Source organism: Sphaeramia orbicularis, chromosome 10 (assembly GCF_902148855.1).
Source record: "Sphaeramia orbicularis chromosome 10, fSphaOr1.1, whole genome shotgun sequence".
In the NCBI taxonomy this organism is placed as follows: Eukaryota; Metazoa; Chordata; class Actinopteri; order Kurtiformes; family Apogonidae; genus Sphaeramia; species Sphaeramia orbicularis.
This window is the reverse complement of record NC_043966.1, coordinates 36,647,258-36,668,819: the sequence shown is the minus strand read 5'-3', so window position 1 is coordinate 36,668,819 and position 21,562 is coordinate 36,647,258. Positions and strand designations below refer to the sequence as shown.

Genomic DNA, 21,562 nt, shown 5'->3' with positions numbered 1-21,562 from the left:
ACATATTTTCAGTATGGACTGCAACTGCTGCTGCTGACGAACAATTATGGCGTACACGGAGAAATGTTCGTCGGAAATCTTGACCTTATACGTGTAAATGTTGTGATGTAACTAGCTATAAAACGCAACAAATTAAGAAGGAATTGAAACAGGTTGTAGAGATCCATTCCATTTTTGCCAGAATGAATTTAAAGATAGCTTTGCAGCACCTGGAGGGTTCAAATTCAAACTTTTGGAACTATTAGGGTCCAAATACACAAGTAAACGTACCAAAGACTAATAAAAGTGGTGTAGCTGCCGTCCAAGGCATCATTCATATATTCAGTTCGTAATCTTCAAGAGTATTTAAAAATCACAACATATTCGCAGTAATAATTAATTTAAATAGTCAATAAATAAATAATTCATACAAAATACATTTTATTTGTTTGATTTAAAACAGAGGTAAGAGGGGAACCAAAATGTTTGTTCCGCATGTTCATGTTGCGGAGGGGATAAGATTGGTCGTGCACTCCATGAGCCACATGAGACTATCATGCACAACATGTTCTGCTGTAAGATCTGCAAAAGGACAGTTCAAAGGAGCTGAACAAAGAAATTTAAAACATCTTTTAAGAAGACGCGGTGAAACCTTCCGTTTTTATTCCTTTGGAGTTTATGTGGCCAATGAGGTAAAGTTAGTTTTCTTTGTTAATAAGTCGTGAATTGTAAGTGAAGCCAGTTAAGCCTGTTATTTTATATGTGTGCTTTATTTCGTTTAATGGGTATTCATTTCGTCATTTTGTGTCAAATCTGTATATTTTTGTAAGTTAATCTAAGTTTTAATATTTTATTTTCTTTAGTTCTGATGGCATTGTTTGGGCATCACTATTGGGCAAGCGCAAGATTTGATCATCCAAATAAATGGCTGTTTAAACCCAAGGACTATGTTGAGCCTTGATTAACTCTGAGGGAGTAACAAGTGGGTTTAGCCATATGTGACCCCTTTAAGATTGGAATGGAACCACAGGCCTTGATACAACCTGTAGACTGGTTTAATTTTAGAGGACCTGGTAAAATACATTTGTTGCTATTTTTGCCCTAAATTCTCCACAGCATTAATAGTTTCTAAAACTAGCTTAGAAATGTCTGCTAACATCAACAAACTACTGGTTCCAAACACAGACTCTAATACTAAATGTACATAAGTACACAAGTTTGTCATGTCACATACTGCACCTTTAAATCAGCGCTCACTCAATATTACTCATGGTTTAGTGTCAGATTTATTCTTTTACATAAAAATAGGAAATATACTGTATCATTTACCAAATAAATTTTGTCAAGAAATACAATGGCAAACAGAAAAAAGATACAAAAGAAGTAGCGTGTGGAGATGAAACACACACAACGGGTATAAATATTCCTTTTTAAGCATTTAACTGAGTTGACTTATAAAGTCACATGACCCACTCCCAGTTGATGCATGCTAATTATAGTGTTTTGATGTGAGCTGCCTCTGTGCACACTGATGGCAGGGGAATCCCACTGAACCTCCTCTGTCCTCAAATCTGCTCAACATCTGCCACATAGAAACCATCAGAGGCGCTTACGGTCTGAATGATTCTTCTTGATGTTCGACTGCTTCATAAAACACTCACCCTTTTCTCCAGTGTCATCGATGGACTCTGAAAAATGAAAAGTAAAAGTGACACAATCAGGTCTGTGGAGGAATGGTGCTCACATTTTTTTAATTTGTTGACCAGTTTGGGGAAAATGACTTTATCTCAGGGTGATTTTTTTTTTTTAATAGTTTTGAAATGCTGACAACTCAATAAGTGTCCAGATATAAAAGTAATACGTCTGTCACTGATCAATAAAGAAGACCTTACATAAACCTTATTTATGAAGGTTTGTATTATAGTCAATGACACCAGACAATGTTTTTGATTCCATTTGAAATATGTATGATTTACACATACTATGTTTGTCTGTTTAAAGGATAATTTTACAGGTGAATAAAGTAACAGTTTGTAGTAAAACTGTTGGAAGTACACATACATGAACACACTGTTGTCCATAATGAATAATTTAGTTTTCAGATACGTTCCTCTTTAATACACATCATTAATCACCTTTGACCAGGTACAGTGATTACATATTGATTTCCTTTTCAAATGTTTTTCTATCTTTTTACATAAATCTTTTTGTTGTTTGGTTTTAAAGTTATATCTAAAATAAATAAACCAACAAACAAACATACTGAGTCCCATGCAAACTTTAAGGGCAGATTTTTCATCCTGAGTGAAAGTTGAAGACAGTTATTTGTTATTCATAGTATAGAATATGCAGAGTCCCAGTTACACTTTAACTATCAACGATGAATAACATTGTCTGATTACGCAGCAGAAAGTCGTAGCGGCAAAGTCATCGTAACTGTCTCTCTCTACAGTCTTTAGAGTCAGTGAAGATGTCTCTGCAACTCTTTCACCTCGCTCTCAATATTTTTGAGGTAAAACAAAACCTACCACAGGGTTTGTACACATTTTTCAAGGTCAAATTCATTCATTCATTCTTTTAAGGGTAATTTTCACATTTTTCCAGCTCAGCACCTCGCTGGGGTAAAATACATACCTACAAGAACACATATTCATGATTTTTTTTTTTCACTTTTTATCACAATAATGTACATTGTATTATGCTATAAACACCTAAAATTATGTTTCATAATAGCAAACTGTTTAGAAATTAAAGGAGAACACAAAGTTGTATCCAAACAAAAGCAAATCCACTTGGCGTTCTTCAGACAAAGATTAAAAAAAATGTACCTGGAGCACCTGCTAATTTTCTTTTTTGACAAAAAATGTTATTTTTCTAAATGTATCACCTCTCTGTAAGTAGCTTTCGCTTGTCATCTAACCTGGCAGAGCTAATATTAAAAATAAACAAATAAATAAATCACATCACAGAGTAATAATTGCAAGCACTTTCAAGCACTTCAACTAAAATTCAAGCGCTTTTCAGACCCTGAAAACACAACACTGAAATTCAAGCAATTTCATGGATTTCAAGCACCTGTACAAACACTGCTACCAACGCAACAGCCATTCTGATGTTGGTGATGTGTATCACATGTGACAAGAGATTTGGTCCACTGAACCGTTTAACATAACTGTGACTTTTTTGACCTGGGTGCTTCTATGATCCTGGGTACTTTGCCAGCTTTTTACACCCAATAATAAAAGAGAAATTTAGACATATTTCCCCAGGATTGATCTAATGATGACCTCAGATAAATGCAAAAAAAATGATACTGTTGTTCTGAGACGTCCCAAAATTAATGAATTTTTAATAAATTATTGGGGCCAAAAATATGACTAAAATTAGGACATGAAAAGCTGCCTAGGTGTCGTTTTATTTTGAAAACATCGCTTGAAATAGTCTCATATATCACTATAAATAAAGACACTGTGTTAAATCGGATGACCCTAGTGATTTTCTAATCCAAACATGCAGGTTTTTCATGAATATCAGTCTCATTCCAGGTTTTGTATGTAACCCATTGTGTCCATTTGCGTTACATGCAGAACCGGCCCAGTTAAACGCATATAAATTGCAAATGATTTTGCGACAGCGGTCATTTTTGTGAAACACTCCACCTTGCATAATTAGCTCAATTCCCAAAATGTACCTACGAGAGAATAAAAAGATACTAAAAAAAATTGTAGCGTGTAATATTTGTGTCCTTTTACACATTACATATAGATTTTTGTATTAAATATAATGTAAAATAAAATAAAAATGTGTTTTATCTGAAAAATCGTTTCTCTTTTATCTCAGTATGTATTTATTTTTTAAATAGACCCAAAGTGCTTCCAAACTTGCTTCATAACATTAGTCTACATCTTGTATGAATTTTTAGCCCCCGTGTCCTGTTTTTAGGGACCAGTTTCACAGAAGCACCCACTTGTAAACTGGCAAAAATCACATTTGTAAATAGTGGCACAATTCAAAGACCATCCAAAAATCATTATCTCTCTCCATTGACTGCCACTCATATTAAAAGGGTAGGACTTCAGCTCTGTGTTGGTCAAAGTCATTAGTTATCTCCACTCACTGTTCTGCTCATATAAGGGTTACTATGCATTGACAAAAGGCACTGGAGCTGAAGCTGCACACAAAGAGGAGAGAAGCTGCTGATCACAGTCTGATATGAACATCAACACATACTCAAGCCCCCAAAAAAGCAAAACAAACCATGCAAACACCTGAAGATGTCGACTCAGACTCGACCGGTGGAAACCTGTTGCAAGATTAGTTGACACAGTTTATATTCGTCCCAATATTTAAGCAATGATTAGCTGAGCGTACAGCACAGAATCATCCATCTCCAGCAAAGTAGCCTCAACACACACACCACACACACACACACATATGCACACAGCAAGATCTGAGGAAAGGTGAGCCAAGGAGCTGAATCGAGGCATGCAGCCAAAAATTGTGTGCACGCCGCCTCGCCAGCATAAAAGCCCCAGAGTCTGACAGTGAAGCATGAGTGTATGAAGGAGTGTGTGTGTGTGTGTGTGTGTGATTAAGGGCATATGCATGAATGTTTATTAAACTTTTTATGGTCCCTGACGTGCATCAGCATTCCCCCTTATTTTGTTGGTAAATTTCCAAGGCCACATTGACTTCAGGAAGGCCAACCGATTCTATATTTGACCGTCTTGAAAAGAGGAACAATTGTTCAAAGGCTGATGTTCAGGGGGTTTAAAAGAAAGTGGGTCAACCGCAGATTGCTTAGGGTGAATTATGTAAGCCAGACAATGGGATTATCTGAGCTTGCTGAGCGAGAGGTATCAGCTGATGATACTTTAACACAACTGGTCCTGTGTCTGTCTGCAGGAGCGCATGCTGGCCCTGAGCGACCACTGTCCTGCCCTGCTGTTGTTGTTTTCATATGCCCGTCCCGTGTGACTCCAACACATCACAGTTTTGCTCTTGTTCCCACAGACGCAACCACATAAAAATGAAACAGGCCAAACAGATCTACACAAATAATGGAGAAAAAAAAGAAGTAGTTTCGCCTCTTAACATTTATTAAGGCGGCAGCAATCCATTTTAGGGTTAAGGTTAAGTATGGGTCATGTTTTAATAGTTGTGTTTATATGTTAGGTTGTGTTTTAGTCACATGTTCCCTTTCAAATTAAGTCTGAAATATGCATATCAACCTTGAACTTAATGTGTTATAAACCTAACTCTAATCCTACATCCATGCATGAGTTTTAACATGAGCACATGTCAAAAGGTTAAAGGTTCAGTGTGCATTTAAGTTGTTGCATTTTTTTTACTATTTTAAGTTTGTGCAAATAATATTGAGTTGTTAAAAAAAAAAAGCAAAAATACTTGTTGGAATGGTAAGTAGCCTGATTTTCCTCAATAACCAATCAAACAGACTCAAAGTGCAAGTCTCATGCACTATAATTGCACTTTACTTTGATCCCAAATTGTGCAGTCCTTGTACCATGCCTGGATCAAACAGTGATTTTGCATTTCTGTCACTCTGCAGAGATGAAGGACGGCTCATATTGCATAAATGGCCCCGAACACATGCTGTGCTGTAACTCTATCCGAGGGGTCATCTGGGGACAAGCCTCTCTGGTCAACGCAGTGACACGGCACAATGACTCCTGGAGCCCACTGGACTATTAATGATGAAGTCAAAACACATCAACATGAGGTTTTTTCTACTGGAGTGTGGGTACATTTGAAGAAGGCATGTTTACCTGTTTGGTCTCATTAAACAGTGTCCATTTCATTCCACTTTTTTTTTTGTTTTTTGACTGAGATTTTCCTTCCGAGTGGTCTGACAAGCTGCCAAATGGAGCACAGAGTAGACTCCTCTGAGACATCCTAGAAACCATTACTCACTATCCAGGTCAACTCTAGTGTTCACCATTCAGCGAGGAGTCTCTGTGTCTGAACGTGGGCCTGAGTCAAAGCCACTGCTGTCAGTAATCTCACCAAAACATAATGCCGGTACTGCTGTGGAGGAGAATACCAATCCACATAATGAAGCTCAGTGACTACAAGCCTGGAGCTATTACTTTAAGATAGTGTTGATAGTGGTGGAGTCATGAATCCCACCATGGCAATGAGTGAGCAGCATGCCGTGGGTCCATTGTGAGGATCATACAAATGTAATAAAAGCTCATTCAAGAGAGGAACATGCAGTATTAACAACAGAAAAAAAAAAAACAAAAACACTACAATGCCACTTCCCTTCACAATTTCTGTTTGTGTGATGTGAGTGAGACTGTTAACACACTGCGTAAACAACAAGCCAGCCTCCCCTCTGCATCTCAAAAAACACCAGGCTGGACCACAAAACTGCTGAAACAGAAATGTCACCCCCCCACACACACACACACACACTCCATCACCACAAAAAAAGAAGAATAAAAACACACACACACACACAAGTCAGTCAGTCAGTCAGACACAGACATGCACACACCTCCTCCTCCTCGTAGTATCCAGACTGCTGATTTCTTACCTATGCAAAGCTGCAAAACATAGGCGTAGTATGACCACGCCACTATGAGGGCGATGAAGAGGACTGGGATCCAGTACAAAACTCTCTGACAGCCCCGCTTGATACTACGCGAGCCCGACGGTGCCATAGTCTAGGAGCGGATCATTTCCCGTGCGCATTCGTGTGTTTCTCTCCCTCCCTCCTTCTTTCCTCCCTCCTTTCCTTCCTTCCTATCCTCCTCTCTGTGTCTCTCTGTGGAAGTGTGCGTGTCTCTGCCTTCCTGTGTGGACTGTCAGTGCATCCCTGCTCCGGCTCTGATCATCCTAATCGGCAGCTTAAGACGCATCATCCCACCTCCAGCCTCCCCTCCCGCCTCTGATGCTGCAGCCGCTCCTCTGCTCCGGTCGTCCTGTTCAAGCCACTACAGGACTGCTACACACACCAAAATATCAGACGGGATCACACGCACACGTGTACGCACGCACGCACGCGCAGTCAACGCCGCCCCTGCCGCTGCCTCCCCACAGGTTGCCATGACGTCCGCGGGATGCTGCAAGCCTGGCACATTTTTTACATCGGGTGCAATGAGTTCAAGCTCGCGAGTGTTCAAACAGGGGTCTGCCCGCCCCCTCCAACCAACCAGCCAACCAACCTAAACAGCACTGCCCCTCCCACACCCACGCACACCTACACATGCCACAAATTTACTGCACCCGCCTCAGTGATAGGGGAGACAGGGGTCAACGGTACCAAAGGTCAGTCATTTATCACTGAAGTTTGCACATGACACACTGTATTCATCCAAAGGAGTTAGATTTTAAGAAAGTTTAAAGGTTTTCATCTTTGTTGAAGCCCAAAAAATAACTCTGATCTCTTCAGTCAGTGATTCAGCACAAGTTGTCGTCTTTGCACCTGTATTTTGGTCACACTGATGCACTACAAAATCTGCGCTGTGTTCATATTCCACTCCGTAATGTCTCATTTTCACACTAATTCTCATTTTGTTTCATAAATGTTGTGTAAATGTGATAAACACATATGCAATGTCTTACCACCTGTTGCATATTTTATGTGTGAATGCCAAAGGCTGCAGCCAAGTAACAGTACGCACCAACATGTCAGATAAATGACTCCTGCTTATGTGTCCTAGTTAGTGAGGATTCATCTGTTACTGAGCAACACCATATAGTGTCACATAGTCATGCTTTTGCTTTTTCTCTACCCTTTTTGTTCACTAGTAGAGGCCCAACCTGTTCATGTGACTGTAAGAGGTTTCTTCCATTAAAGGGAGTTTTGACTTCACACTAACCAAGTGCTAGCTCTGAGGGGATTTATGGGGTTTATCCCAGTATTATATTATGAGGTCTTGACCTTACTATGTTAAGTGCTTTGAAATACTGTGGTTGGGCGCCATATAAATTGAATAGAATTGAACTGAATTACATTGAATTGACTGATTTTCTTGTTAAAAAGATCAGTCCAGTAGTTTTTACCCAATCCTGGAGACAAACTGAGACAGCTTTAACCCCCACTGCAGAAGCTTTATATTGTTGAGTTAAATGCGCATAAAAATGCTGCAGTGATGTAGCCTACTGTCTGTGTAAATGTCACTGGTACTGTGGACATGGTGGTTAGCAGGTTGTGGTATTTAAACCATTCTCTTAGTATCGTCTTTTTACTCAAATACAAGTATCTCTACTTGTGTTTAAAAAAAAAAAAAAAAAAAAACAGAGAAAAAGGTAGTCAAAATAAATAAAGTATCCCTCTACCGTTTTATTTAGCCATTTTCACCTTATGGGTTTTTGTGTAATTTTCACTAGACTACAGATGTGTGTTTTAATACATCTTCAGAATTTTTTTTTTTTTTTTTTAACAAAAATTCCTCTTGTTTTTCACATACTTTTTGTCTTGTTTCTATTTTTATTTTTGTGTATGTGTTGTTTTTATCCTGTAATTTTCATGAAGGGATGTAGTTTTTTATGTGTTATTGTGACTGCATTTAGAGGGAAATCAGTCTTGATGCTATGAAGACATACATTAATTCAATTATATGCACTTAAACTATAGTTACAGGCCTGATTTGAACATGTATGCATTAGAAAGTTCAGCAGTTGTGTAAAAATGTTTGTGTAAAACCATAATTTTGTCTTGAGAATAATGATATAAGCTCACAGCTTTAGTAGTTTATCAATAACTAATAAAAAAAGCCACTAGAACATACCGACCTGTTATATATAGGTTATTAAATGAGATCATAGCATGAAAATATAAACTGATACTTCAAGTGCAATACCCCAACATGATAAATAATGACTAAATGATTGAGTAGCAACAGTGTTACTGAAATATTTGCTGTATTTTATGGATCTGTTACAGAAACCAGACGAACCCTTGATCTTCCATCATCAGATTAGAGCAGGAAGCCTCTGATGAATTAACCATTTAAATATGTCTGTGATTAGAGTCTCACATCGCTCCAGGTTTCTGATAATTAACGTTGTTAATGATTTGCCTTGGGGTTGAAGCAGCTCATTTCTTCCTCCTGCACTGGTCCACTGCAGACGAGGGTAATGGTGGGTTTTGCGGTGAGACCGTAACTGCAATGGAGGCAGCAGTTTTGAACATGGACATGTGTAGGACTGAAGATGATAAGAAGCAGAGATGACCCAGAAATCCTGGTTTCATTTTAGATTTATTGCACTGCAGCGTTAAAAATGCTCAAACATCTGCTCTCTAATATAAGCGTAACAGTCGAGGCCTAATGTTTAAAGTCTTGAAGAGGTAGACTAACTAATCCACACTAAACATTCACTCTGGATGCACATGAGTCTGGTTAATATTACAGCTTCATTCACATCCTCTTTCAGTGTTTTTTCAAGATGTAACTCCTCCCAGAGCAAACGTCACACAAGTAAAACATCCTACAACTACTTCAATTAAGTGTAAACTAGTCTTAGAAAGCTTAAAGGGGGAGTCGTTTTAATATAATACTCCTTTAAAACTAACACTAATTCCAGTTAAGAGTCCCCAGAGTGGCACAAACATATGGCTTGAGTTCATTCAGTTCATTTTGCATATTTGTAAAGAGGTTATCCCTGCCACTGGCATGAAAATAGCACTTTTTGTTTCGATCCGATTTGTTGTGAGAAAATGATTAACGCCGTTAGCTGCCTTGTAGTTAAACATTGAAAAAAAGCCACAGACTCAATGTGTTCTGGTCAGCTGGCTTCGGTGGATCCTGGAAGATTTTAGCTGCAAGAGGAGGAGGAGGAGGAAGCAGAGATGCTGTCCTAAGCTTATCTATGTCGGGGGAGGAGGGGACAAAGTATTAAAGCAGTAATACTTCCACAGGGATTCAAGCTCAAGACAGAGGGATCATTACACTGAACATAACAGCAGATAAATAAATAGTTAATATTTAAAACTGATAAATGTATTTACATGTAGAATAATAAATAATAAATTGTTTGCAGTAACATCTTTTTAGAGTCTGGTAACAATGTGATAAGTTAACGTTCTTCGGTTCAACTTGGATCATTTTTGTTCCTTTGACTCATCATCTTCCCATTAGGCTGACCACATCCTGTTGGTTTGGAAACTTCTAACAGTGCAATAAGACGCTGCAGCATGCATTAACCCATCTGTCCGAGGTCAGAGGCAGGAGGAGGAGGAGGAGGAGGAGGAGGAGGACGAGGAGGAGGAGGAGGAGGAGGAGGAGGAGGAGGAGGAGGAGTCCAGTTTGTAAGGCATGCACTGATGACTGGCATTTTCACCTAGAGGCAAAACAGAAAGAAAATGATAAATTCAAGTCCAGTCTGACACATGGTTATGAATTCAAGCCACAATAAATTAGCTGCATTATCACGGTAATATTTCTATAGTGAGATCACTCCTCTATGTAAGAAACAGACACACACTTATTTCAAGCAGGTTTGACTACTGTGAGGTCTGGTCTATGAAAAATCCAGACCACAGACCACACATCTGATTCAGAGCTGTGCAGCTGGAGTGTTTATGAAGACCAGAGGACATGCATTACATCTGTTTTTAAAACGTAACAATGGCTTCTGTCAGATTACAAATGGATTTTCAAAGTATTTCTTGTTCTTGCGTCTGCATACATGTCTCACACTGTATGAACCAGTACAACTCCTTGTATCATCTGTTATTTATTCCAAAGTGCAGGACTAATATCTTGGCAGGTTTTAGCTTATTGTGGGATACACAATGACATCTAGTGGTGAAGTTACAGAATGCAGTCAAGTGAACACCCTCCCCTCCTCACTGATGGTGGCCACAAAAAAATCACAGAAGTTATTCAATATAAGAAGTGTTTGATTAAATGTGCTTTTTAGTTTAGAGGATATTAACCCACATCTAAACACAGATGACAGTGATGCACCTTAACACTGGTTGGCTCCTACTATAAAATGGAAAAAACAAGTGCAAGTGAAGTGGAAGTAGTCTTTTCTGAACCACTGTACAAACAATAAATGAACAAATACAGTAGAACCTCGCAGTAGGAGTGCACCATTTTACGAGCTACTTCCTTTACAAGTTTTTTTCTTGAAATTGAGTGAAAATCCACAGTACGAGTGAGCTTCATACTAGTACTGAGCTCCCACATGTTCCTGACAGGAGCAGCTTCCGCTCACTCAGTTCATGAGTTCATCTCATTGAAGATCATTCCTTTCTTTGCATTCTCTTTTATTATGTTTTTATAATTGTCATTTTCTGTGTAACTTTTTCTTTTTTAAAAACCCTTAAAAAAGGATTTTGGAAGGCTGGAAGGGATTAATTATTTCAATTAATTTCAATAGGAAAAATTGATTTGTAAAATGAGTAAATGACAAACAAGCTAAGTCATGAAACGAATTAAGGTTACTGGAATGTTCTACTGTATATGACAGCTCTTATTTTCCTGTAAATATACACTAATAGTATATTCCATTTCCAAAATTACATCCTCTTAAATCTTACACATTGAACCTTTAAGCTTTACTTTTGTGTTTTGTATTTCACTGTTAAACTGTTATATTAGGTTTTTTTTCCATTTTACTGTCTTTTATTTCCTATATTATTGTGTTTTCTTATTTTGTGTTTTACTGTATTTTTCTCCGTATTTGTAATTTTACTGTATTTCATTTCACTCAGTACAGGTTTTTTTTGGTTTCTCTGTCTTATTAGTCATCTGTAAATCACTTTGACCTGTGCTGAGCCGTATAAAGAGTCCTATTAGACACTGAAAAAGTAGTTCACATTAGATCAGTGAGTCCAAAAACTTGCTCTTACATCAAACGTCTTGACGCACGAGTGCAGCAGTGGATCTGCAAGCATGCAGATATAAAATCTGGGTCCTCTGCAGTGTTTGAGTTTGAGCAAACAAAATCCTCATCTGAGTTTGAAGTAGGCAGCACCCAATAGCAGCAGCTCTCTGCACTATAGTGTGTACAGACACTGATTATGAAGGCCTGCCCTCAGAGGAGTACTTCCTTTGAAACATTTATACGCTTCGAGGCCGCGCTGCTCGCTGCTCATGGATGCAGACTTAAGCTGGTGTCTGGTGGCAGTTGATCAGGCGTTAATATTACAGTGTAACCTAATGCTTCGGTCAAGGAGAGCGTGGGCCTCAAACACATCTGAAAAGACTGACTGTGTGCTCTGAACGGTCTGTGAGGCAGCTGCTTAAATATTGTTATGTTTTTCAAATGTACTGTCTTTAATAAAATGCTTTTTCCATCGTATGTGACTAATGGTTTTACCTATTTGCCAGAAAGCTCCTTCTTCATGCAGGACTTGAAAGAGGTGAACTTCTCCTCTGCTCTCATGCCCTGGAAATGTGAACATGTGCATGAAACAGAAAAACACAGACCTGTCAAAATTGTATATGAAGTCCAGTTTCAACATGTGCCTCTAGATGGCAGTGTACTTTCACAGAAATCACTCATGACCTACTGAGAGGTGAGACCTGTTTGTGTAATGAGAAGTGGCAGGAGAGTAATTTAGACATGTTGGTTTGGAAGTATTTAAATAAACTACGATAAGAAAAAAAGAGCCATGATTGAGGCCTTTTTTAGAGTCTTAATTTTGCAGAAACTGAGAGGGTTATTTGTGTTAGAGGGTAATAGCTGCTTAAGTCGGTTTAATTGTGTCTGGTGAATAACACTGTATTACAGAGCTCAGCGTCTCCCCACATTGGTTTGTTTCTTTAAAATGTGGTGTGAGGTCTTCAAGCCCTGACAGATGAACTTTTAACCAGGTGTCTTCATAAACTGACACCAGCATCTCAGTGTAGATTTTGTTCATGCCGTCATCACTTAAGGAGAGTTTTCAGATATCTGTACTTTACACAAGTATTAATTTTTCTTTTGACTTTTTACTTTTCTTTCATATATTTTGACAGTAATATCTGTACTGTTCACTCCTTACATTTTCAAAACAGATTCATTACTTCAGTATTAATGTATTTCAGAGGAATTATCATATATTCTTAAGAGTAATTTCACCCTAAATGGATGGAGAAAAAATAACACAAAGAAAAGAGGGTCCTTTTGCGAATCCGTCACTGCAATTAGAAAATGACAAAAATGACCTAAACTGAAATAATAAGATCAAAATTATGTAAAAAAAAAAAATGTAATGAGAGGGAAAGAACAAGACAAAATGAAAATGACGTGAAACCTAAAATTAGACAAAATGGCTATTAAAGATGACAAAGTAGAAAATTATGTTGAAGATGCAAGATGTAACACAAAAACACACCTGCTGTTTCTTTTTTTGTCCATGTTGTTTTTTTCTGAGGTCATATGGAAATCTTACTCAACACAAAAAATACAAATATGTAACAAGATGAGACAGACATGAGGGAACCGGAACACTGTTGTTGACACTGAATGCGATTTGCATATTGAAGTGAAGTTAATGTTCATTTTTTTTATATTTTATTTGAAGTTTCACTAATGTTCAACTTATTAAAAAAATCTACTTTTATATGATAGAGATAGATGTAGACATAGATACAGATGTAGATATAGATGTAGATGATACAGATAAATGTAAATGTAGATGTAGATATAAATATAGATATAGATGTAGATGATAGAGATAGTTGTAAATGTAGATATAGATGTAGGTGATAAAGATAGAGGTAGACATAGATGTAGATATAAATATAGATATAGATGTAGACGATAGAGGTAGTTGTTAATGTAGATATAGATGATAGACATAGATGTAGATATAGATATAGAGATAGATTTAAAAATAGATATGGATGTAGATGATAGAAGTAGTTGTAAATATAGATGTAGATGATAGAGGTAGTTGTAAATGTAGATATAGATATAGATGATAGACATAGATGTAGAAGTAGATATAGATGATAGAGATAGATTTAAATATAGATATAGTTGTAGATGACAGAGATAGATAGATGTAAATGTAGATGTAGATATAGCTATAAATATGCAGTAGATATAGATGTGGGTGATAGAGATAGTTGTAAATGTAGATATAGATGATAGACATAGATGTAGATATAGATGATAGAGATAGATTTAAATATAGATGTAGATGATAGAGATACATGTAAATGTAGATGTAAATATAGATATAAATATAGAGATAGATTTAAATATAGATGTAAATGATAGACATAGATGTAGGTATAGATATAGATGATAGAGATAGATTTAAATATAGATGTAGATGATAGAGATAGTTGTAAATATAGATATAGATGATAGACATAGATATAGATGATAGAGATATATTTAAATATAGATATAGATGTAGATTATAGAGATAGATGTAAATGTAGATTTAGATATAAATATACAGTAGACAGATTTAAATATAGATGTAGATGATATGCATAGATGTAGGTATAGATATAGATGTAGATGATAGAGATAATTGTAAATGTAGATAGAGATGATAGACATAGATGTAGATATAGATATAGATGATAGAGATAGATTTAAATATAGATATAGATGTAGATGATAGAGATAGATGCAAATGTAGATGTAGATATAGATATAAATATAGAGATAGATTTAAATATAGATGGAGATGATATACATAGATGTAGGTATAGATATAGATGATAGAGATAGATTTAAGTATAGATATAGATATAGATGATAGAGATAGATTTAAATATAGATATAGATGTAGATGATAGAGATGGATGTTGTCTAATTGGCCGAGGCCGTCTCACCCCATCACCACGGTGCAGCCTCTCCTTCATGACGCCAATGAACTCCTTGTGGCTGAGTTTATCATCATGATCCTCATCGAAGATTTTGAAGACAGTGTTGACCAAGTGGCGGGTCAGCGTGATGCCCGTCGCCACGTAGACTGCACGGGAAAACTCCTCTGAGAGGGAAGAGAAACAGGTGAGAGTGAACACAAACAGCTCAGATGGATATAATCTGTGTTACTGATGGGTCTACCGTCACACTGAATAGAAGATGTCAAACAACAGAACAACAGAAGTCGACAACTAGCATATACTTTTTTATTTTTTCTTTATTTGCAACTAATATTGTGTCACATGATTATGATTATGATTAAGCTGAACTTTATTTCCAACACAAGTAGGGACAAAATACAAAAGTGAACGAAAGGTGTTGAAAAACTACAAATTTAAACAAAACATTGTAGAGTATCGAAGGCAATAAGCCAACCAAAAACAAAAAACAACACAACCTCATTACAACAACCATGTACAACAACCTGATTGTGACTCCTCAACAATGCTTTATGTCTGAAATGGAGTAGACAGCACAAAACAAAACAATACAGCTGTACTTCCTTCTTCAAACACTGACATTACCATCCTGGGTTAAACTGCTGTTCCTCATCCTTATATTTCTTTAAAAATTGTATTTTATACATGGAGCAACTCATATATTGAATATTCACTGTATCTGCACAGTTTGCTAAATACTGACCTCAAGTCAAGTCATGGACTCATGTACTGTTAAACAGAAATACATGCACAACACCTGCTGTTTACAGGCTGGACAAACTAAACTTTATTACAGACAGAATGGAACAAGAAATGTATTAAATAATCACAGAAAAGAGTGCCAGCACATCATTATTTGCTAAATTGTTTAATTTTTTTATTTTATCAATACGCTAATTTCTCCACCGCTCCAAAGTATAAAAATTTTCTTGCAATATTTCAAATTTTTAATAAAATTTTCAGGGTTAGGATTGAATGTAATGTAATGTAAAATGCAAGTAAAAACATCTTAGTAAGAAAATCTTTTTTTTTTTTTTTTCATTTTTTTCACATTTTTTCAATGGACTGCCCTCAGACACACAAGGAAATATCAAATAGTTTATTTCTTATTTAAAAAATGAAACTCAGCCGTACAGCTTTACCTTGACCAACGGAGCGGTTGGCAAAGTTGTACATTTGCATGGCGATGGTAAAATCCTCCAGGTTGTTTAGGAACTGGAAAAAGGACCTAAACTCCTCAAAGGTGATTCCCTGTAAAAAACAAAAAACAAAAACAAAAACAATAAAAACAAAAAACAACAACTTTTATTTACTTTATAAAAGTTCACATGAAATATTATAAGTCACATATGTCAACACTCCAGCAACAGCTAGTCCTACAATTCACACAATACATAATCTGCTTCCTTTCATCCTGAGGGGAATCCTTGAGTGTGTGTGGGACCTTGAAGCCATCAGGTAGATAACACACCCAAACACACTAAGTACACATTGCTGGATTTTCCCTGTGCAGTATGGACACGCTGAGCTGTCAGCAGCGGGGGGAGGATTGTAGCTTTTGGGAAGAGGTCAGGCCGTTTGCAGACTTTTCTAAGGCAGATTAACCTGATACTTGAATAAACAAAAACAAAAGTGATGAATCCCCAAACATCTCAGGCTTGGCTGATGACTCAAACACTGAGCCTATTGATCTCCACTCAACCATCCCGCGGCTACTAGCTCCTTCTCTCGCCAGAGGCCCCACCAAACAGGCAAACACACACAGCCTAACAAATGGAGTAATGACTAATCTGTGACGCTTTGCTGTTTTAACAAGGAGAGGGCCATAAAATATCTCTTAGCCTAATGATGAGACCCACTTGATTATCAATGGAGATCTTGCAACAGGCTACTCGAGGCTGCTGAGGAGCTGCCGCCGCCTTTTTATGCGGGTCAGCGTGCCAAGGAGAAAAACAAATTAAAGCTCAAATGAGGATGCTTCACTCAACAGCTAATTCACACAGACACAGTAAGAGAGGACAGGAAACTGTAACATACACATGCAACAAAAGCACATACAATACAACTATGGGCATGTGAAACCACATTAACAGCACTGTAGTGAAAAAAAAAAGTAACAAACAAACATAATGACAGTGTCTCAAAAAATGACTTAAAGCCTGAAAATAGCAAATTAAGTAAATCAAGATTTTTGGATGTGATTTCATTATTTTGAGATACTTAGAACTAGAACTGGTGCATCAAGATCAAATGATGATGTTTTAGACGTAATCATGATCCACAAGCTGACTTACAATTTCCTTACTTGAATATATGTAAGTTACAACCAAAATATACATTTTCTTCTTGTTTCTGGAGGCTGAGGCTGTGTGTGATGGCTTTTGCCGCCCTTGTCATTTCGGACCAACATCATTACAACATTGACAATATGTAGATTAACCCATAAAGACCCAGTGCAACTTTTGTGGCAGTTTCCAAGTGCATTTTTCTCTATGTTTATCCTTCCTTGAGTGATTTATCACCATTTATTATAATGTTATCCTCTTTTTTTTTTTTCTCAGTAAAAATCATGTATTTTCCTACATTTAGTTCACTGATCATGTAGATGTTCCAAAAAACCTCAGAGCAAATTAAACTGTTATCATATCAGAAACTGAAAAAAAATGAAAAAAGCTGACTTTTTCAGCAAAATCTATCATTAACTGAACATAAACCAAGTATCTCCATCCACTGTCATTGATCAAACTCCACTGGTTTTACTGGTGAATCAATGTTGTAGAAGATGACGGTGTTTCCACAGTAACTATAGAGCCTCTGAACATCCAAATGGGTCATATCTGATGACCATGAAAGACGACAAAGTGTATTTTACACCAATTATTATTATTATTATTATTATTATTATTATTATTATTATTATTATTATTATTATATTGTCCCTCCATTGTTTCATCATGAATCAAAAATATTTTCACACTAACTCTAAATCATTTGGGTGAATCAGATTCTCTCTGGACATATTGGAATTATTCATCATTATTTTTTCAGCAGCAAAACGACATTTTACACAAACTCTGCGAGTGAATGCAGATCGAACCTGAACACTTTACAGTGGACAGATGCTGAAGTATCACTATAAACAGACTGAAATAAACTCACTAGGCTAGTGACCTATGCTAATTCCATTAAAGCTACAAACCCACAGGCTAGTGCAACACTCTATATTAAATATCTTAATTACACTGATAAATGGGCAACTTATACCAAACATTACCTGAGCAGGTGTAGTTTTTAATGATAAAATCTGCTCGATTGCTTTGACATGTTGATCACATGACAAATTAAGATGTACAAACATAGTGGCAGAAAAGGGGCTAGATTATAGTATACTGTATATAGAAAACAGAAAAAACAACTTCTGTAAAAAAAAAAAAAAAGAAAGAAATGTCTGTGAAAAAAAAGGGAGGAAGTGAGATTGATGCTGAAGAAAAGTACAGTTGAATGATTTAAGGAACAGTTAATCATTTTACTGAAACTGAAACTCAGGGATATACCATGGTTTTGAAAACTTCCCTTGGGAAGAAATTCCCTATATTCTCTATATTTTTCCTGCCTATATTCTCTTCCCTATACGGAAGAAATTTCACAAATTATTAGGAGCAAGTATGCCGCAACAATTGTGCCAAAAGCCAAATTTTTTTGTAAGAAGTGCATTTAAAGAAATACAAGACAAGCATTTCCTTCATACAAGTACAAATGCATTGATTTGTAGATTTGGTATTTGTAAAGCACACTGGGTTTGTTGGTGAATTATGTTAGGATTTTGTACAAAATATCAGTGCAAACTAATAGCATGACCACAAAAATATGTAATGTTATAAACATTCATGTCCTTTAGATTAGGCCTGAGTTTCAGTTTGGTTCAGTTTAGGAAAAGATCATGGTTTTTGATAAAATGCCTCCTTTCATAATATACACGTAAGCACAAATATCACTTCATAAATAGGAAAACATTTTGATTTAATTTGTTTACCCCTTATAGACAGCTCTGATTTCTCACACTCGAATAGCTCCGCCCCTTTTGTCTTAATTTGGTCACTGCCAACTCCAAAAAACCAACATGGTGATGACTAAATTGCAAACTACTGCCTTCACAAAAGCAGTTCAGAAACCAGTGGTTGACATTATGGTTGTACTGTTTACATATAGTCTATGAGGATAATAAAAGCAGAGACAAAGTTAATCAGAAAGAAAAAACACAGCGTACCTTTTCATCTGGCATGCTCTGACGTACGTTCTCCAAATAACCACTGACGTCGTCTACGTTGGTGTAGCGCAGGAGAATCCGAGCGAAGTCTTCCTCACTGATGGTGGGCATGCCTTTGGAGTAGGAGAGGAACTCTATCTCAAGCACCTCTGTCTGCAGGTTGTCCATGAACCTGGAGGAGTGAGACAGACGACAGCTGCTGACAGGAAACACCAACACTGAGAGCTGCACACAAAGGAATACTTAACACAGCCGCGAACAAAACCACAGCACATGTGCTCGTGTGATCTAAATCTGAAAGGTGTCCATAAAGTCTCTTTACAATTTAACAAATTTATTACAAAAGCAGATGAATTTAAAAGGAAATTATTATAAAATGAAAAGTAGATATTGAATTTTTTTTTGCCTCATTTAATCCACCTCTATATGGACACCATTAGTTATATGAAGCACATCCAGACGGTACTGGATTTGTTTCCATGCTGGCTGTATCATAGACTAATTAATGGTGTCAATGGCTTCAGTGATCTTTTCCTTCAGGTCGTTGATGTCCTGTATCTTTGTTCGATACACGACATCTTTAACATAACCCCATAGAAAAAAATCCAGGGGAGTGATATTTTGTGAACAAGGTGTCCAGGGAATTGAACCATCCCTTTGAAAATAATAGTAATGGATTACATTTATACAGTGCTTTTCTATGAACGAATACTCAACATACGTACAGTGGATCCATTATTCATTCACTCACACATTCACACTCTGGTGGCAGTAAACTACATCTGTAGCCACAGCTGCCCTGGGGCAGACTGATGGAAGCTTGGCTGCCAATTCGCACCTGCGGCCCCTCCACCCGCCACCGAACATTCATACACCAGTGTGAGTAGCAGGACTGGAGGCAAGGAGGGTGAAGTGTCTTGCTAAAGGACACAACAGCACATGATGAGGACAGAGCAGAATTCAAACCGCCAACCCTCCAGTTATTGGACAACCCCTCTACCTCCTGAGCCATGGCCGCCCAATCCACCATTCTGGAAATGTTTGATTTAGGAACCCACCAACATGCCTCAATGTGGTGGTGCACCATCTACCTGGAAAATGATGTTTGTTTGAAGGTCATCCAGCTGTGGTGGCACATGTTCACTCAAAAGGTCAAAGGTCAGCGTTTGCACTAATTGATTTTTCGTTAAAGAAAAATGGACCAATGAGTTGATTGCACATGATCCCAAAATGTGATTAAAAACTTTGAAAACCACAGAGTACATAGAACAAATCTAATGAACATATGTGATCAATTACTTTGGGAACACATTTTTTAAATTGGAAAGAGACTTTATGGACACCCTGTATGAAGCATCAGGGAGGAGTAAAGATGATTAATGACTCTATTACACTGTAAGATAATAATCATCTTCTGAGGGACATGATTAATGAAAGAGCAGTTTGATCAACTCACTTGTAAAAATCTTCAAATTTCAGCTCAGCTTTTCCTTTTTTCCCAAAGAAATGCACCAGCAGTGTCGTTTCTGTTTTTTCATCCACATTCTAATAAAACAAAAAAAGTAATTGTACTTTTTTTTTCGTATTGTTCAGCTGATGTGACATGTATGTATGTTAAGAAAAGAACCAAAATGCACATTAGATTGACATAACCATTCAGTCGATATTTGTGCAAGTTTATAAATCAGGTTAAGCTTGTCTGCATTCTGTGTGTCACAGGCACATCATGTAACACTGGGCAAACATTAACAGTGGCATTTATTAAGCCATGCTGAAGGCTTTAAGTAAAGATGTTAGTTAATAGCCATACCCAGATTCAGCTATTGAATAATTTCCCAGAGTTAATGGTTAATGTTTCACTGTGGCTTAAACCAAACAGCGGCTCAGCTTTTCTTTTGCTGTGACATGCAACACATTTCTCCAACATGCTATCCCCTTTATGGCAGATGCTGCTCTTGTTGAAGGAAACATTGAAGAACCTACTATTAATAAGAAGAAATCTGCTTAAATGAAGAATTTGATCCACTGTGCTAGTTAAGACAGAATCGACATGATTTTCTGTTAATGACAAAATGATATGGCGGGACCTGGTATTATTGTAAAAGCGTTTAAGGAAGAAGCATCTTAAAGAGGGCGCCACTACCTCAGTTAGATCAGAAAACAGAACTTGACTTGTGCCACGTCTGAGAACATCCCACATGCCCTGGGCCTCGACATGCTGAGAGTCTTTTTTAAGGACCTGTGGTAGCAATTTAAGCACAGCTGTTAGACGACAAATCACACCTGCATACTGGACTTTAGATTAGCAAATAAGGAGTATGGACACACATCCACAGAGCATACTGATGAGGCAAGAGGACAGAGAAAGACACAAAACAAAAACAAAAAACGACAAGGCAGAGACAGGACAGACTGACATCGAGCCGAACTCAGACAGGCAGAAACAGACCTGAGCTGACAACAGAAAAGAGTGAGTCTGAGACAGAGTGAAAACAGGCCATCAGTCCTGACATGAGTGTGTTCTGCA

At 37.2% G+C, this 21,562-nt stretch overlaps 2 protein-coding genes across 9 annotated transcripts in view; both read right to left on the bottom strand.

The window, feature by feature from the left end:
- Positions 1 to 6,874, bottom strand: part of zdhhc2 (zDHHC palmitoyltransferase 2) — a 24,178-nt gene extending 17,304 nt beyond the window's left edge. The window contains exons 1-2 of one of the 3 annotated variants that reach the window (XM_030146379.1): positions 6,536 to 6,874; positions 1,641 to 1,667 (exon numbers count right to left, since the gene is read on the bottom strand). In XM_030146379.1, coding sequence (XP_030002239.1) covers positions 1,641 to 1,667; positions 6,536 to 6,662 — 154 coding nt within the window. In that variant the 5' untranslated portion in view covers positions 6,663 to 6,874. The remainder of the gene's footprint in view (positions 1 to 1,640; positions 1,668 to 6,535) is intronic. The other 2 variants (XM_030146378.1, XM_030146377.1) reach the window with 2 other exon arrangements.
- Positions 6,875 to 9,187: 2,313 nt separating this feature from the next.
- micu3b (mitochondrial calcium uptake family, member 3b) overlaps positions 9,188 to 21,562 on the bottom strand; it is a 29,701-nt gene continuing 17,326 nt past the window's right edge. For 2 of the 6 annotated variants that reach the window (XM_030146375.1, XM_030146376.1), the window contains 6 exons: positions 20,492 to 20,580; positions 19,036 to 19,207; positions 15,911 to 16,019; positions 14,736 to 14,893; positions 12,277 to 12,345; positions 9,188 to 10,287 (listed from right to left, as the gene is read on the bottom strand). In XM_030146375.1, coding sequence (XP_030002235.1) covers positions 12,277 to 12,345; positions 14,736 to 14,893; positions 15,911 to 16,019; positions 19,036 to 19,207; positions 20,492 to 20,580 — 597 coding nt within the window. In that variant the 3' untranslated portion in view covers positions 9,188 to 10,287. Of the gene's footprint in view, positions 10,288 to 12,276; positions 12,346 to 14,735; positions 14,894 to 15,910; positions 16,020 to 19,035; positions 19,208 to 20,491; positions 20,581 to 21,178; positions 21,275 to 21,562 lie in introns of all 6 variants that reach the window. The other 4 variants (XR_003936533.1, XM_030146372.1, XM_030146371.1 and 1 more) reach the window with 4 other exon arrangements.